Raw genomic sequence first — 17,622 nt, 5'->3', positions numbered from 1 at the left:
AATGAAAGCATCTTTCCTCTCAAGATTGTATTATTAGTCTAAGGAATACAAAACTACATTGTCATCACCTTACATAATAGTTGTCATGGCAGGAGAAACATGAAAAAGTGTGTTTTACGGGAATCTACGTTTTTTTTTTCTATCACTTGTTTCTTTTAAACAAAATCCAAATGAGTATCCAGAGTGTGCACACTTTACAAGCGTTCATAACTCTTGTGAACTCATGAGGCTGTACTACATAATGAATGCAACTATGAAGCAAAGGCTTATAGTAATTGAGAGCAAAATGGCCATGGTAAGCACACTCACAATCAACCAATGATTTCTGGTACATTTGGGTCAGCTGCAGGTTGAAGTAAATACTTCTAAGAGTAAGGGATTGTTCTGCAAAAAAAAAGAGAAAAGAGTGCTATTAGTGTTGAGGTACTAGATACATTGAAATTAGAGAAACTGAATGGATCATACTACTATATAAGAAATTAACACTTAGCGCTGCACTGTTGGTTCTTATCTTTATACTGTAGCTATGAGTGGGTTGTTAAATAATGAAAAAAAAGTTCTATATTTTTACAGGGTCCTGATACCTCTGTACGATCCTGATACTGGGATGTTATTCTTAGCTGGGAAAGGAGACACGACAATTGCTTATATGGAGGTGACAGACAAGGAGCCATATCTGGTTGAAGGCATTAGGCACAATGGTGATCAGACAAAGGGAGCGTGCCTTGTTCCCAAGCGAGCCCTTGCTGTCATGCAGGCTGAAGTGAACCGTGTACTTCAGCTGACGTCATCATCTGTCATACCAATTATGTACCAGGTGCCTCGCAAGGTATGCTTGTCTCACAGTTCTAGTGTAGCAATACACAAAGCACAGCAGTTACTATAAAAAACTTCAGAGTCAGTTAATCACATTTACTTTTTCACTCACAGACAATGTTGAAACCACATGGTGGAGTGAATTAAGGATTTGGTTGTGTAGACTGATTTGAATCTGTCACAATGCAAAACACTGTCTATCACTGTTTTTGTGTTTTGAGAACATCACTGAAGAATGTTTTCTTTATTTGAAAAGAATTTGGCTGATTGCTGTACATTTTTAAACAGTTAGTCACAGGATAATGTTCTATGTTTTTAGGTCAGTGTGTGTTACATTTTACTATGTGATAATTCACTTTTATCAGTTGCCAGCAAATGGTATCAAACTATCACAGGCTGTACTTTCTGTTAGTAGACTGATGCAGTTGCCACCAATTAAATTTTTATTTATGCATTATGCCTAAGTGTTGTTAACTTTTGTTTTACTTAAACTGAGTGGCAAAGGTTTCATGTAATACTGCCACCAGCAAAATAGTTAATTTTAAATGCTATTACATTCTTTTAATTAATCGATGGGTGCTGCCATAGTGTGTATCAAAGGCAACTGAAAGCTTCAAGTCGCACTGTTGCTAATTGAAATTGCAACACCAAGAAGGTATCAAATTAGCAAGAGGTGTACTACATGCTGGGATATGGAAATCATGAGCATTTAGGAGTAATGCCATCTGCATATTGTTTATAGGCAAAGAATATGCATCGAATTTTCCCTTTAGAAATCGCATTTCGATCTTGATTTTTGTGTAGGATGAATGTTGTGCCTCTCGTAAGAAGGTGAAACATCTACCCCTATGAGTCACTGTGGTCTCTATTTCCATCTCTTGTTTGTGGTGGTCAGGATCCCATGAGTATCATTGACTTATGGAACTGATGGGTCCAGTAGGGCCATACTCAAATCCTTGAAGGATCTTAATGGCCCTGTGTGACTAGTGCAAGATCACACAGTTGTGTCGCATACCTTGAGTCAAGTGGTGGGTCTTGGGTGCAGCTAGACATCTATCCACACAGCTAGTGTGATTAGCTCTGGAGAACCACATACTGTCAGCATTGTCGTCATTGTTATGGTTTCCCTTGCTGCAGCAGTAGAGGCATTCTAACACTGGTATGCTCAGTGAGAACACTGGACACAAGAGTAGCACCACATTGACTTTTCAGATGAGTCCAAGTACTGCTACAGCATCATAATTGATGTATCCATGTATGGAGGCTCTGAGGAGAACATGATGCTGGATTGCATTCGTCATTGTCATATAGGCTTAGCACTTGTGGTGGTGGTATGGGGTGCTATTGCGTACACAGCATGAACACTTTTGATTTGCATAGCTTGCAATTTTTACATTTGTTACATTTCCGAAGTGTTAAGGCTGAGGGCGGTGCCCTGTCGTAAAGGTCTCGTGTTATCTTTTAGCGAGATAATGCAAGATCACACAAAGTCAGTGCTGTCCTGACCGATTTTGATAGAGAGAGTATTCAACTGTTGACCTGGCCAGCATGTTTTCTCCAGATTTCTCACACATTGAAAAAGAAATGGTCATGGGTTGCCACCACTCACTGTTCACTATGAAAGAACTGTGACATAGAGGAAACAACATGCAACGTTGTACCCATATCTGTCATCCATGCTCAGTTCAATCTGATGACCAGCTGATGTAACACTATTGTTCCTGGTTGAGATGGCAGCTCCTTGTACTAAATTTTGATCACCAAATCAGCCAAAAATCTAATTACGTACTCTTCCTATTATACTGTATGAGGACTGTACCAAAAGTAAGGTTCCCAATGAGCTACAGCCTCGAGGGAAGGTGCTAGGCTAAATCTGACAACAGTGCCATGTGCAGTGGTTCCCCCACCCTCGAATCCGCCCATCTGCGATTCGCTACGTCGCTCACTGTTGGCTTAGCAGCCATCAGAGATGGAAGTGTTGATCACCGTTCCCACCAAGTCCAAGGGTTGAGCAGTAATCCGTTTTCTCCACGCAAGGAAGTTACCGCCCGTGGAGATTCATCGGCAGCTGACTGAGGTTTAAAAGAAGTGTGCACGTCCATTCAGCACATCTGCAATTGGTGCAGGGCCTTTGCTGAGATTCGCACAGAAGTTCACAATGAAGAATGGAGTGGAAGACCACTGGGTTTGGATGCGATTGTCCAGAAGGTCAACAGTGAACTGCTCAAAGATCAGAGGGTCACTGTCCGTGAACGTGTTGAACGCATTCCTGAAGCTTCCCACGGCACAATTGAAAGAACTTTTAACAGAAACGTTGGGTTATCGCAAGGTGTGTGGTCACTGTGTCCCCCAGATGCTGATTGATGGACACAAGGAGCAACGCCTCGACTGTGCTCACTTCAACGATGTGAGGGAGGGAGGCAACAAGGAGAAGTTGTTGGACTCTATCATCACCGGAATGAAACGTGGGTGTTTCATTACCCTCCCCCCCACTCCCCCCTCCCCTCCCCAAAAAAACAAAACAACAATCTTGTCAGTGGCGTCACTCCGGTTCACTGCCACCAAAGAAGTTCAAACAAACGCATTCGGCAAGCAAGGTTATGGCGGCTGTGTTTTGGGATCAGCAGGGGGTACTTCTCATCGATTTCATGCAACCTGGGATGAAAATAAACTCAAGACAGATATTGCCAAACACTGACTCAACTCCGGCGAGCAATCCAGGATCGCCAGAGAGGATGACTGACGGAGGGAGTAGTGGTTCTTCATGACAATGCTCGACCCCACACCACTCATCAAACACAGGAGCGTTTGTAGAAATTTGGGTGGACTGTTATGCCCCATCCTCCATACAGCCCGGATTTAGCCTCCAGCGATTATCTTCTCTTCCCCAAGCTAAAGGAACATTTAGGTGGCTAATGCTTCAAGAGCGATGATGAAGTCCAAGCAGAGGTCACACGCTTCCTCAATGGGTTGGTGGGAGGCTTCTTCAACTTAGGAATACAAAAGCTGGTGCACCGTCTTCAAAAGTGATTCGAAAAAATGGAGACTGTTGAAAAATAGACAAAAGTGTAAGCTTTTCAATGATGTATGAATTAATAACAATAAACATTGTTTTCTATTTGTAAAAAATATAGGAACCTTACTTTTTGTACAACCCTAGTATATGCACAATAAGTAAAATTTTGTTTAATACCTTTGCTGGTGTTCCCCTCAGGTGGCTTATGACTCTTTAATGAGTATGTGTGTCGCAAGCACTGCAACACCTAGTTCCTGTCTTGTGCTGTAGTTTCTCATCTCTCAACTATCCTTCTTTCTCTTATGTACTTTCTCATATGTACTTTCTCATGAGATCAGCCTTTGATGTTGACCTGACTAACCACAAGGCTCTGCTTTCCTTTCTTTGACACATTCATTCATTTTTGGTCCTCTTTCAGAGTTTGACCTTCGTTCTCAAAACTGTTGCTTTAGTGTAGCGATTGGGGAGAACATCTTAAAAAGATAATTAATGCACAATAACAATATATGCTTAAAAGCCAATGCAGTAGCCAGTCCGACATGGTAGGGTCATTATGCATCCTTTCAGTAGAGCCCGCTGACAGGACACCACTGTTGCTTGAGCTGCTGGTTCCCCATGCATGCCAAGGGCAGATGCCTATCATCCTGGAGCATCAGGACTCCCAGGTGCGACTATTGTGCCAGATGACTTTTGCTGTGATTGGATGGCGCTTTTTGGGAGCACCTTTGATTGAAGTGGGTAGCATGAGTACAGATATTTCACACATGAAATGTGTCAAATTAAAACAAAACAATGGCCATTCTGATCTGGCCGTCTCATCAGATACATTTAGAAATTTCAGTACAGGCAGTTTGTTTAAAACTGCTTTTCCTATCCTAGATACCCTATGGGAAAAGGGACAAGCCAGACGATTAAGAGTGAAACAATTTCTCCAATAGCTAGTATGTAATCAAACTAATGGAGATACTTTCACGGTGGCAAAATCATTCTTTTTTTTGTGGAACACATTGAAGATACATTTGGAGAAAGTGAGTCGTTGGGAGAAATGTGCAATGGATCACTGCTGATTAAAGCCTCCTCTACTGCACAATCTAAAGCTTTTCAGATGTATGAATGACCATCCAGATCACTAGTGGGTAACGTTTGGGGAAATTGCTGCCCATCAGTTATATAGGGCTTATGATGCAGGTAAGTGGGGCTCTGTCTGAGTGGACCCTTATTTCTCTAGCTGACTGAGATGGAACCCTTGAACTCAAGCTTCTCAACTCCCAGCATGATGAGTCTACCACCCGGGGGTACTTACATCCACTTATCCAAATGAATGAAGGAGTTAGTTTTCCTGATAATCAGATTATATCTAGTAACAGGGCTCAGCCCATTGTAAATCAGAATGTGTTTGTAATGATCAATGGGAAGGAGGGGCATTTGAAAAAGTGATCCCCTTCTGTAAATGCTTAGAAGGGCTTACTAATGTCTTAAAAGTGTGTTAAGTGGTTACAAAATGATTCCTTATTGGTTGAGACTTACAGAGCAAAGCAAGCAGAACTAATTCAAAAAAATTAAATGATTATAACATAATTGTTGAGTTGCGTAGGTCCCTTCAACTCAAACAAGGGTGTGTTCATGTTCCATGATATTAGGGATATTGAAATTGCATAGTTTAAACTAGAAAGGGTGTACTGTGGAATAGTGGATGTGTAACAAAAGACATGAAAGAATAATGGAGAAATTGAGATCTCTGCCACCTTCAGTGTGACCTTCAGTTCTCCAACGCTGCCTGAACATATTATGGCAGGGTCCCTCTGGCTTAGAGGAAGGCCTTATCTTCCTAACCCTAAGCAGTGCTACAAATGCCAACATTGAGCCATACAACACTGAGTTGTGGAGGTGAAGTGACCTGTGGGAAGTGTGGAAAAGCAGCCCATGAAGCTAGGACTGACTGCCTGCCTCAAGACATCTGCATCAACTACTGTGGGAGCCACCCAGTCTGGAGCCAAGACTGCCCTGTCTTTGCTGAGAAATGCAAAATTCAGGAAATAAAAGTGACCAAGTGGATCCCCTATGTAGGAGCCAAAAAAGAGTTTAAGGCTGCACATGCCATATTGTATGCTACCACGGTGGAGAAACATGTTTCTAAGGTCAATCCCTTGATGCAAATGCTGTCCAGCATACCATTATCCATCACCAGCACCGGTACTTGCACATGTACATGCCAAAGCAAAGTGAGCAAAAACATAGTAATCCAGATGGCTATGACAAAAGAGACCTGCAACATTTCCCAGTGAGCATTGAGAAGGCACCCCAAAAGTGGAGTGCCCTTCAACACCCCCCTTTCCCCATCATCCTTGAAGAGAATAGGAATAGGGAAAAAGTCACAACATTCAGGTCAAAAGCTGTCCCTTGTGCCATCAGACATCATATTGGCACACCTGACTCATGAGGAGGACATCACAGGGATTTCAATGCCTCATCACCAAAACCAGATAGCCCCTCCATCTCCCCCCCCCCCCCCCCCCCACAAGTGCCTTACCACTCTGACACAAGGATAGGAGTAAATCAAAAGTACACCACAAAAATGACTCCCATATTCTAGTGGAATGTGAATGGATGCAGGACTCATCAGGAGAAATTGAGACTCCTCTTATAGGATGGACCATTTTGCGTCTGTATCCAAAAGACTGATTTTAAACAGACCAATGTGTCTGTACTTGGATGCCTTCTCTACAGAAAATATGACCTTATTGGTGACAGAGTGAAAGATGGGGTAGCAGTGTTCCTCAAGGACACATTCCATTCTTCACCTGTGCCCTTAACCACAGTGTTGCAAATGGTGTCTGTTCAGATAGTGGCCCATGTTGCCGTCGTGGTGTCCTCTGTGTACCTGTGAACCCATGAGCCAGTTGACTATGGGATCTGTGCACATTTTCCTGATAAACTACCCCATCCCTTTCTCCTTTTAGGAGACCTCTTTGCACATAGTGAGCTATGGGGATCTAACCCCATTTACCCCAGAAGTTGGACTACAGACTTCACATTGATGAAAATGGGTCAAGCTATGCATTTTACCACCACTTCAGGCTCTTCTATGGCCTTCTGCTCGCCTGCCCTTGCAGACACTGCTCAATGGGGAGTGAGTGACAACTTTCGTGGTTGTGACCACTATCCATCTGGATCCATCTGCACGATGGAGCAGATCCCAAAAGGGGGTTGCTGAGGTGGCTGCTTTATAGAGGCTGTTTCCAAGCAGTGTGACAGCATCCAGGACAGGTTTTATCACATTACAGCAGTGAACACCTAGGAGGCAACCTGTCCTTTGGAGGAATGGTGTGTGTCTTTCTGCAATCAAGATCAGGAGGGTGGCTATTCGAAGATTCAGTTGGCGTCTTGCAGATGCAAATTGTGCAGCCTTTGGAGAGGTATGGGCAAAGGCAAGGAGAATAATCCAAGAGAGTAAGCCGAGGTCTTGGAAAGAGTTCCTGAACTCCATCAGTAGGTTCACATCTGCAAGTAAAGTGGAACTCAAGACTGCCAATAACAGCTGTACAGGTGCAGGGTTCTCCTAACATCACCAAGAGACATTGCTCAGACAATGGCTCAATCATATAAGACTATTATGGTTGATTCTAGCCAGGATCGACCTTTCCATCACTATTGGGAGACACAGGAAAAGGTTGATTTTGATTTCTCTTCCACCTACATTGAAGAATACAACTAGCCTTTTCCTCTGTGGGAGTTGGGTTCTGCATCGTCAGTAGCTTGTGATACTACTCCTGGCCACAATCTGTTAATGTACAGCATGTTGAAAGAATTGGATCTGTGGTCAGTGGAAGGCCTCTTTCTTTCTTTCTTCCTTCCTTCCAGCTCTTTAATGAAATCTGGATGACAGGAGTCTTTCTAAACTTGTAGAAAGAATCTGTTTTAATCTCAATTTTAAAACCAGTAATTATCATAGCATTAGTCTGACAAGCTGCATGGGAAAGGCACTGGAGCATACGGTCAACTACCACCTAGTGTGGGTTCTCAAAACTAGACCCCTCCTGTTTGCTCCCAGAGTGAGTTCAGGAGGTATCACTCCACACTCAATAACCGGAACCTGCTTGAAGCAGCAAATCAGCAAACTTTACCCTGTAAGCAATGTCTTATTGGTGCTCTATTCAATTTAGAAAAGGCATATGATATTACGTGGAGGCTTAATATTTTGTTACAACTCTATCAGTGGGTGTTCTGTGGTTGTCTATCCACTTTCATACAGTCCTTCCTCTTGGACAGGTATTTTACATACCAGGCTGAGAATGTCCCATCTGACTGTTTTAAGCAGAAGAAGGGTGTCCCGTGAAGGTTGTTTCTAAGTTTCACGGTATGCACCTCCGCGATCAACCCTATTACGTCCACAGTGTGGCATCCGTACTGTGTTCCTTGTCTGTGGACGACTCTATGTCTTTTGTATGTCCTTCACCACTGCAACAGCTAATCAGCAATTGCATTTGACAGTCAGGTGGATTGAGGAATTTCTAGCACCACACTTTTTAAATTCTCTTTGAAGGGAACTGTTTATTTTAATCACTCCCACTCTCTCTTTTTAATTAACCAATTTTAAAACTGGAAGTACTATTCTCACTTTCAAGGGAAAGGTAAAGTATCTGGGCCTCACTTTTGATGAGAACCTAATTTCATTGCCACATCTTAAAGAACTAAAACTGAGATGTCTTAAGGCTTTAAACATCATTAAATGAGTCATTCATAGGTTTTCGGGAGCAGACAGAGCACATCTTCTCCAATTTTATAACGCCTTTGTGTCACCCTCGCTTGAATACAAATTTCAGGCTTATAGATCAGCAAGGCCTTCATGTCTTGAAATGCTGCATGTGGTTCACTACAAGGGCTCTATGCTCTCGATGGAGGCTTATTGTGCAAGTCCAGTAGCTAGCCTGCGTGCAGAAGCTGATGAACCTCTGTCATTTGTTCAACATCTCATGGTAAGCCAAGCAGGCTATGTCCATTCCAAAATCACTAGCAACCATCTACATTGCACAGTCACCACAGAAATGACTCTTCTGTCACCATCCATGGACGATGACGCCATTTGGGTTCAAGTGGCTCTGAGCACTATGGGACTCAACATCTGAGGTCATCAGTCCCCTAGACTTAGAACTACTTAAACCTAACTAACCTAAGGACATCACACACATCCATGCCAAGGCAGGATATGAACCTGCGACCGTAGCAGCGCGCGGTTTCTGAGTGAAGTGCCGTTTGGGATCTGTGCAAGGGAGAGCCTTGAATTACTACAAGTGGGGGGCATGAAGATTGAAATCCAGGGGTGGATAGGGGATGCCTGTGGCTACTAGAGGCCCAGGTGACTTTTCCAATTGATTGTTTACAGGAAGAATTGTACACCAGACTATATTTTTAAAATTAAATTTAATAAGATTTTACATTGCCACCCAGATTTTATCACTGTTTACATGGATGGGTCTAAGCGGGTGAATTTTAACAGCAGCTCTGTCATGTTCCCTGATATTGTCCTCAGGATAGGGCTTCTAGAGCAGTTTTGAGTTTATTACATGGAATTGTTAGCTATATCGAGGGCACTAGAGCAGGTGAGATGGCATCATGGCAAGAAATTCCTCATCTGCTCAGATTCCCTCAATGCCCTTCTCGCTGTTGGTCACATGTACCCAGAAGATTGGATGCTGCAAACAGTGCAGGACGCTCTCCTCGTGCAAAAGGAGGACAAGGAAATAATTTTCTGCTGGGTCCCAGGGCACATAGGGATTCGGGGAAATGAACTTGCTGATGCAGCTGCCAAGGAAGCTTGCTCCCTTCCATCTTCTGCTCATGGTTCAGTGTTGCAGACTGTCACCTCATTTGTGACCAAGAAGACCTTGCATTGGTGAGAGGTTCAGTGGCTGGAAGTGAGGAATAATAAGTTACATTCCATAAAACCTTGTGTGTGACCATAGCGTACCTCCTTCCAACCACAAAGAACTGAAGTAGCCCTTATACTGCTTAGAGTGGGTCATTGCCCATCAATGCATGGCTCTCACTTACATTACATGGTGTCACCAGTGTGTCGCAGATGTGGGGCACATTTTAATTGAATGTGTGTTATACGACGAGCTGAGGGCTGATCTGACCTGTCCTCTATTTTACTGACAATTAGGTGAGTGTGGTTTGTGTTGTAAGACTTTTTTTGATGTCCAGAATTCTCCCCAACATACTGAGTGAGAGATTTTAGCGTCGAGAGTGACTCAGTTACCCATTAGTTCTAATTAGTCATCCAGCCACAGTCACCTGTCCCCTTTTTAATCGTGTCTGTACTGGTATTTTATCCTTGACTTTATTTAGTTGTTCTGCTGTGTTTTATCTGACTTTTATTGAGGGCTATCATGGTGCTTACCGTGGTTTGTGAATGCAACTTGGTTTTCCAATTATTTTTATTATTATTGTTGTTGTTGTTGTTATTATTATTATTATTATTATTTTAATATATTTTCACAACACCCATCTGTATATCATTTATGCTGTTGTGCTGCTGACCTTGCTGTTTAGTGCCTTCATCCATAAATCACTGCCACCTTCATCTTTATGCTTTAGACGGATGAGGAGCAATGGACTAATTTCAAACCGTGAGGCATACACATTGTGCAGCGCGTACAAGAAGGTCCCAAGGATAACCAAAAAGATATGGGTACTTCAGCCTTTGAAGGAAATATTGTCCCAGAAAAAGCTAGTCATTGTGTTCAGATATGATGTGAAACCTTACATCTCACCACACACGAGGTGTTCCTGATGTTTCTGCTTTGGTTATATGACGTCCATCTGCAGATGATCATTCCATGGAGGTAGTCCTAGTGAACAACAGTCTTTATGTGTCAGTTGTGTGGAACACCTCCCTCCAATTTACAGTGTGCAGTCTTCAAGAAAGAAAAGAAGTTCCAAGAATATAAATCTATCGAACACCTGTCATATACTGAGGCACAAATAGAACATAAATCCCACATCCTGTTGATGTGACAACAAATTATGTAAAAGTCACAGCTACAACCCCCTCTTCCCTACCTCATTGTTTTCCAAACTGTATCTCTTATCACCTGCTTCTCTTGTGGCTCTCACAGCACCATCTCCTGGAACCACCTCCTGCACTCTGCCACAGAAGCGGTATCCTCCTGTAGTATCTGCCGGTGACAGTGTTCCGTGGCAGGATCCATCTCCCTGAAAATGTACAGATCAGAGGCCCAACACCAACCATTGGCTGAAGGAGCTACAGCCTGTGGATTCCAAGGCTGCTCTCTTTTCATCTGTCGCCATGCCCATCATGGCCTGAATCTCAGCCATCAAAAGTAGTGGAGGAGGAGGAGGAGGAGGAGGAGCAGAAGAAGAAGAAGAAGAAGAAGAAGAAAAAGGAAAAAGATGATCAACCAGACAGGCTACCCTGGTTACCCCCAGAGGTACCAGATTTCCACATCTGGACAGGCTACTCTGGCGACCCATGAGGCACCAGATCCCCCCCCCCCCCTCCCTCCAATGCGCGCGCGCGTGTGCTCACACACACACACACACACACACACACACACACACACACACTCACACTCACACTCACACTCACACACACACACACACACACACACACACACAGTCAGATTCTGAAGTAATGTTCATTCTGTCACTGTACATTATATACTCTGCCAGCCACCCTGTGGGTGCATAGTATTGGGGCAGGTTTGTTGATGTGATTCCATTTCCACTGGTGACAGTGATTCACAGTAGTAACTGGTTCTCCTGGCCCGCTCATGCCTAACGTTGACCGCCATTCTCTGATCACTCAATGGAATTGTGATTGATGTTACTGTCACCTGCTGGAACTACAAAACTGTGTATCCTCCTCTTCTGCAATTTGCACTGCTCTACAAGAAATATGCTTCACTGATGATAATTCCCCCAATGCTCTTAGGTTATTGGTCGTTCTGTCGTAACTGTGCTGGTTTAGAGAGGACATCTGTGAGTGGATTCACCTCGTGCCACATTTGAAGCAATAGCAGTGTGGGCGAAAATGACTGCAGTAATCAGCATTTGTAATGTTTATTTACCTCCAAGCAGACCACTTACTAACATTAAGTTGACTATTTTAATCTGACAACTATCCTCCTTTCCCTCCTCCTTGGAAACTTCAGTGCACACCTTCACCTTTGGGGGGAGTACCACTTTGTGTGGTAAGGGCCTTCTAATTGACCAACTTCTTACTGACCAAGTCCTGTTTCCCTTTAATGCTGATAGTGCTACCCACTTAGTGCTGTCTATGGCACCCTTTCAGCTGACTACCATAAGGTCTTTTCCTCCAGTCTCATGGCTTTGCTGCATTGGTCACCATGTGGCAATCTTTTTGATAGTGACCACTTTTGCTGACCCTGTCGCTTCCTTGCCACTGCCTGATGGACCTGTGAAACATGGGTGCTTCGAAGAGCAAACTGGATTTTCTGTCAAATGTTTTCACATTTGCAAATAAGCACTACCATCAGCTGTGGAATGAAATGACAGCAGTGAAAATTTGCGTCAGGCTGGGACTCTAACCAAGATTTCCCTCTTATTGTGAGCTGTGCCATTTGGCTATCCATGCACAACTCATGGCCTGACCCAGACATCCATAGGTCATCAACCATGCATCTTTGTATTGTAATCAGAATACTACAGGTGCTGCAATATTGGATTTTCTATGTCTCTGCTTTTACCTTTGCCCCATCTCTGTCAGACTGCATCGACAAGGTTGTGCAATTCATCTCTGATGTGATAACCCATGCTGCTGGAACTGCCATTCCCCCCCATTGCTGGCCAGTTCATTATGAACCAAGACATTGCCATAGATGTTCAGGAATGCTGAAGAGCCCAGCAATGTTTTGAGTGACTTGCTTCACAGACCACCTGTCTCACTTAAGTGACTTCATGCTAAGGCTCACTATCTAATTAAATGCATTAAAAAGAAATACTTAGAGCACTCACCTACTCTATGGGAATGTATTTCTCTTCATCCCAATTGTGGAAAAGCTACATAGCTGTCTGGGCTGCCAAAGACCTACAACTGTTTCAGTTCTTTTCTTGCAAGGTGGTCTCTGTGCTGCTTCACCTATGCTTGGTGAACACCTTGCAACCCACTTTCCGAAGGTGTCTGCATCCTTTTCTTATGTGGCTGCTTTCTGACAATTTCAAGACCTCTCTGTCTTCTCCACTCCTCTCGTGCCAAATTATATAATGGAATTTTCACTTACAGGGAACTGTTTTGTATTCTTGCTTCATCTCATGATGTGGCCCCAGATCCTGATTCCATTCACAAGTGGATGACCCAACATTTGAATAATATCCAATGGGTCGACTTCTTCAGGGTCTTCACCCACATTTTGCCTCACAGTGTCTTCTCTGTGCAAAGGTGAGATAGTATCAACATCCCTATCCTTCAACCAGGTAAAAACCAATGTCTGTCGACAGTGACTGGCTAGTTAGTCTCACTGACGTGCTCTGAAAACTGCTTGAATGGATGTTTATCCACCAGTTCTGCTGGGTTTTCAAATCTCGGGGCCTTTTGTCCCTATGTCAGTGTGGTTTTCACAAGGGACAATCCTCAGTCAGCCATCTGGTTAGGTTGGAACCAGCAATCTGACAGGCTTCTTCTAAACACCAACAAATATTGCCTCTTTTTGACATACACAGGTCATATGACACTGCCTGGTACCATCACATTTTACTTATTTTCCATGACTGAGCATTTCAAGGCTGATCTTTATTCATCAGCTTTTATCCCACCAGTTGTTCCGGGTTAGAATTTGTGCTACATGCAGCTCTCCAGGAGTCCAAGAGAACGGTATCTACAGGGCTCCATGCTGAGAATTGTACTCTTCATCACCATCAATGAGCTGGTGAGCTCTCTTGGGCCATTGGGTATCAATGCACAGTATGTCGATGAAACTGGGGGTCTTGAATTTCTGTCATCGCACCATAGTCCACCCTGACTAGAACTCTACTTCAGTACGCAACACTTAGACATGGTTGCAGAGTCCTGATTTCAGTGACACCTGTTTGACAAAAAGCTGGCTTGGCTGCCCTATATTCATCAAATAAACCACAGCTACGTGCAGAAACATAACGCTCTCTGCTTCCTTGTCCACATGCCTTGGGGTGTGAATCGCGTTACTCTTCTCCATATTTACTGGGCTCAGGACTAATCCCACTAGGTCTGTGATTGCTAGATTTACAGCTTGGCTGCATCTTCAGCTTTGCAATTTGTAGGCACAGTCGATTGTCATGGAGTCTGACTGGTCACTGCTGCCTTCTGTACTAGTTATGTAGACACTCTCCGTGCTGAAGCTGGGAATCTTCCCTCTTCAGTTCTGACAGTACTAAGTCCTGGCCTTCTATGCAATTTCCATTCAAAAATTTACTTGTGATATGACATATACTATTATTTTTATATAAAAGGGGCATCGGCCCCCTGCCATTTGCCCTCAGGTTGGGTTACCAGTTGCAATACGCTGCCAGGTCCTCCATCTCTCTTCCTTGGAATGTACTCTATGTGTTTTCCTGTGCAACCCCACCCCCTCTCCTCCCCCCTCCGTTGATTTGTGCCCAGGCTACAGATTATGACCAACCTATTTCTAGATTCTAAAGTCTCTCACCCTCATGGCTTTTTGGTGTCTGTTCTTTTCAGTTCTTCACGAGTTTCAGGGTGCTACCATTTTTTACACTGACAGCTTTAAAACTGTGATTAAGAGGGGATAACCTTTTACACCTCTTGCTAGTCAGGAATTATGCTGAAGCTGATGGCTATTTTATTAAATGGGCATCCCATGACTACTTTTTAATATGTAATACCAGACTGACCCATAGTTTTATTTTATGTAATGAGCCATCCGTACATAGAGGTTGTGGAGCCTTGTAAGTTGCTGCTCGTCTCCTAGTCGAATAATAGTGGTTTTTATTGTCAGATATAACGTTTTTTAACTACCTTTATTGTGGGGGTGGGGTGGCTGAGGCTGGAGGTCTCTCCTGCCTCATGTTGCTTCAGGGGGGACACTCAACCCTGCTTCCTTTGCCCATTACCTCTGTCATTCCTCCTTTCCTCTGTTTTAATTGCTTTAAGAAGCGATTTGCCACTTTTTTTCCTGCTGCATTCTGTTATCTGTTTTGGAGTACCACTCTTTAAATAGTGGTTGCTCTCCTCCCACCCCCCTTTAATCCTTTGCATCTAATCGATTGACAGTGTGACAGCTGTGACTGGGCCTACTCCTTCTGCGTGCAGAGCCCTGGGGACACCCACCTGCTACCTTAATTGTTTCTCTCATCTTGTTTTATTACATTACATTTTTAGCCTTTTCACTTTTACTGCTCTGGATCTCTCACCTAGAAAACTAGAAGGCATTCTTTACTCTGTAGTTGTCTTCGTCCTTAATCAACTTGGTCAGGATCGGATGTCACTGCGATTTCTCTTGCCATGGTTTAGCCCTGGGAGGTCACTCATCTGCTCTAACCTACTGATCCAGTAGGAGGGGACGGTAACCAGCATTCGGTACATGCAGAATGTTGTTAGACCGATACTTTTGCCATTCTTGGAACAGAAAGGTGCTGTGTTGATCAAGCAGCTTAATGTTCACCAACATACTGACTGTGGAACTTAACGTGCTCTGCTAGACATGCAGCAACTTTCCTGGCAAGTGTGATATCTGGACAAGTTCAGAACCATGCTGGTCAGGGAAGTTGCTGCACGTTGTCTCCAGTTGAGCATGTGTTGTGTGTGATGGGACAAGAAGTGACTCATGCAACTTATCAACCAACAACTCTTACAGAACTGTATGAACAGGTTGAGCAGGCATGGCACAGCACATTCCAGGACATTAGTAACAAATTGTGCGATCAACTGGATGTCAGAGTCAGAGCCGGCATTGCTGTCTATGGAGGTTACACCATGTACTAATATGGGTGTTTCAGAATGATTCAGAACCTACCACCTCAGAACTGCTTGTGCTACTGATTTTTAAATATAATCATTTCATGTACTCAATGTGCAGCATTGGAACAACAAATCTTGAATGGATAATGTGCAGCATTGGAACAACAAATCTTGAATGGATTGGAAACCTTTAAAAGGATACAACACACACACACACACACACACACACACACAAACAAACAAGGATTTATTATTATTATTATTATTATTAAAAAAAAAGAAAGGAAAAAAGAAAAGAAAAGAAATCCGAAGAACTTGTGCTTCTTAGCAGAGTAAGTTAACAAATAAAAAATATCTATCCAACCATACATTGACCGTGCCATTACTGAATTGGAGGATTAGAGAATGAATGCTGCAGTTCTTTATTGTTACATTGTCTTACAGTAAAAGAGTGTGTCACTACCAATACAGTTAATGCAGGAGTAGCTCTGATAGTGAATAAGAAAATAGGAGTGACGTAAGATTCTATGGAAAGAATAGTGAACACTTTATACACTGAAGGACCAAAGAAACTGGTATAGGCATGCATTTTCAAATACAGCAGTATGTACACAGACAGAATAAGGCACTGCAGTTGGCAACCCCTACATAACACAACAAGTTTCCATCACAGTTGTTCGGTTGGTTACTGCTCTACAATGGCAGGTTATCAAGATTTAAGTGCGTTTGAATATGGTGTTATAGTCGTCACATGAGCTATGGGACACAGCATGTCCGAGGTAGAGATGATGTGGGGATTTTCCTGTATTACCATTTCAAGAGTGTACCATGAATATCAAGAATCTGATAAAACACCAAATATCTGACATCACTGCAGCCGGAAAAAGATCCTGCAAGAAAGGGACCAACGATCACTGAAGAGAATCGCCCAAAGTGACAAGAGCTGCACTTCCGCAAATTGCTGCTGATTTCAATGCTGGGCCATCAACAGGAGTCAGCATATGAACCATTCAATGAAACATCATTGGTATGGGCTTTTGGAGCCGAAGGCCCGCTCATGTACCATTGATGACTGCACAACGCAAAGCTTTATGCCTCATCTGGGCCCTTCAACACTGACATTGGACCGTTGATGACTGGAAACATGTTGCCTGGTAGGATTAGTCTCATTTCAAATTGTATCGAGCGGATGGATGTGTACAGGTATGGAGACAACCTCACGAATCCATGGACCTTGCATGTCTCCACCCCCTTGTACTCTTACGGATTTATGGACAGCCCTGCAGGATTCATGGTGTCAGTTCCATCCAGCACTACTTTGGACATTAATCGAGTCCATGCCATGTCACGTTGAAGCACTTCTGCATGCTCGCAGGGACCCTACAAGATATTTGGGAGGTGTACCAGTTTCTTTGGCTCTTCAGTGTAGTTGCCAAGGTAGACACAAAGCCAACGATCACCACAATAGTCAAGTTTATATACCAAGTAGCTCCACAATTTTAATGAAGAGATTAAAGATTGTATGATGAAATAGATTAAATTATTCATAATTCATCTACATCTGCATCTATATGGCTACTCTGCAAATCACACTTATGTGTCCGGCAGAGGGTTCATCAAACCATCTCCACAATAATTCTTTCTTATTCGACACTCGAAAAGCACACAGAAAGAATGGACACCTACATCTTCCTGTGTGAGATCTGATTTCCCTTACTTTATTATGATGATCATTTCTGTCTATGTAGATTAGTGTCAACAAAATATTTTCACATTCAGAGGAGAAAGTTGCCAACTGAAATTTCGTGGGCAGATCCCACCACAATGAGAAACACATTTGTTTTAATGAAGTCCA

The 17,622-nt window shown here is 43.2% G+C and overlaps 1 protein-coding gene across 2 annotated transcripts in view; it reads left to right on the top strand.

Moving 5' to 3' along the window:
• The window catches only part of LOC124790106 (coronin-7), a 238,154-nt gene that overhangs the window by 47,076 nt on the left and 173,456 nt on the right, over positions 1 to 17,622 (top strand). For both annotated transcript variants that reach the window (XM_047257676.1, XM_047257675.1), the window contains one exon: positions 574 to 829. In XM_047257676.1, coding sequence (XP_047113632.1) covers positions 574 to 829 — 256 coding nt within the window. The remainder of the gene's footprint in view (positions 1 to 573; positions 830 to 17,622) is intronic.

The sequence above is a fragment of the Schistocerca piceifrons genome, chromosome 3, assembly GCF_021461385.2.
Source record: "Schistocerca piceifrons isolate TAMUIC-IGC-003096 chromosome 3, iqSchPice1.1, whole genome shotgun sequence".
NCBI lineage: Eukaryota > Metazoa > Arthropoda > Insecta > Orthoptera > Acrididae > Schistocerca > Schistocerca piceifrons.
This window is presented reverse-complemented; position numbering and strand designations above follow the sequence as displayed.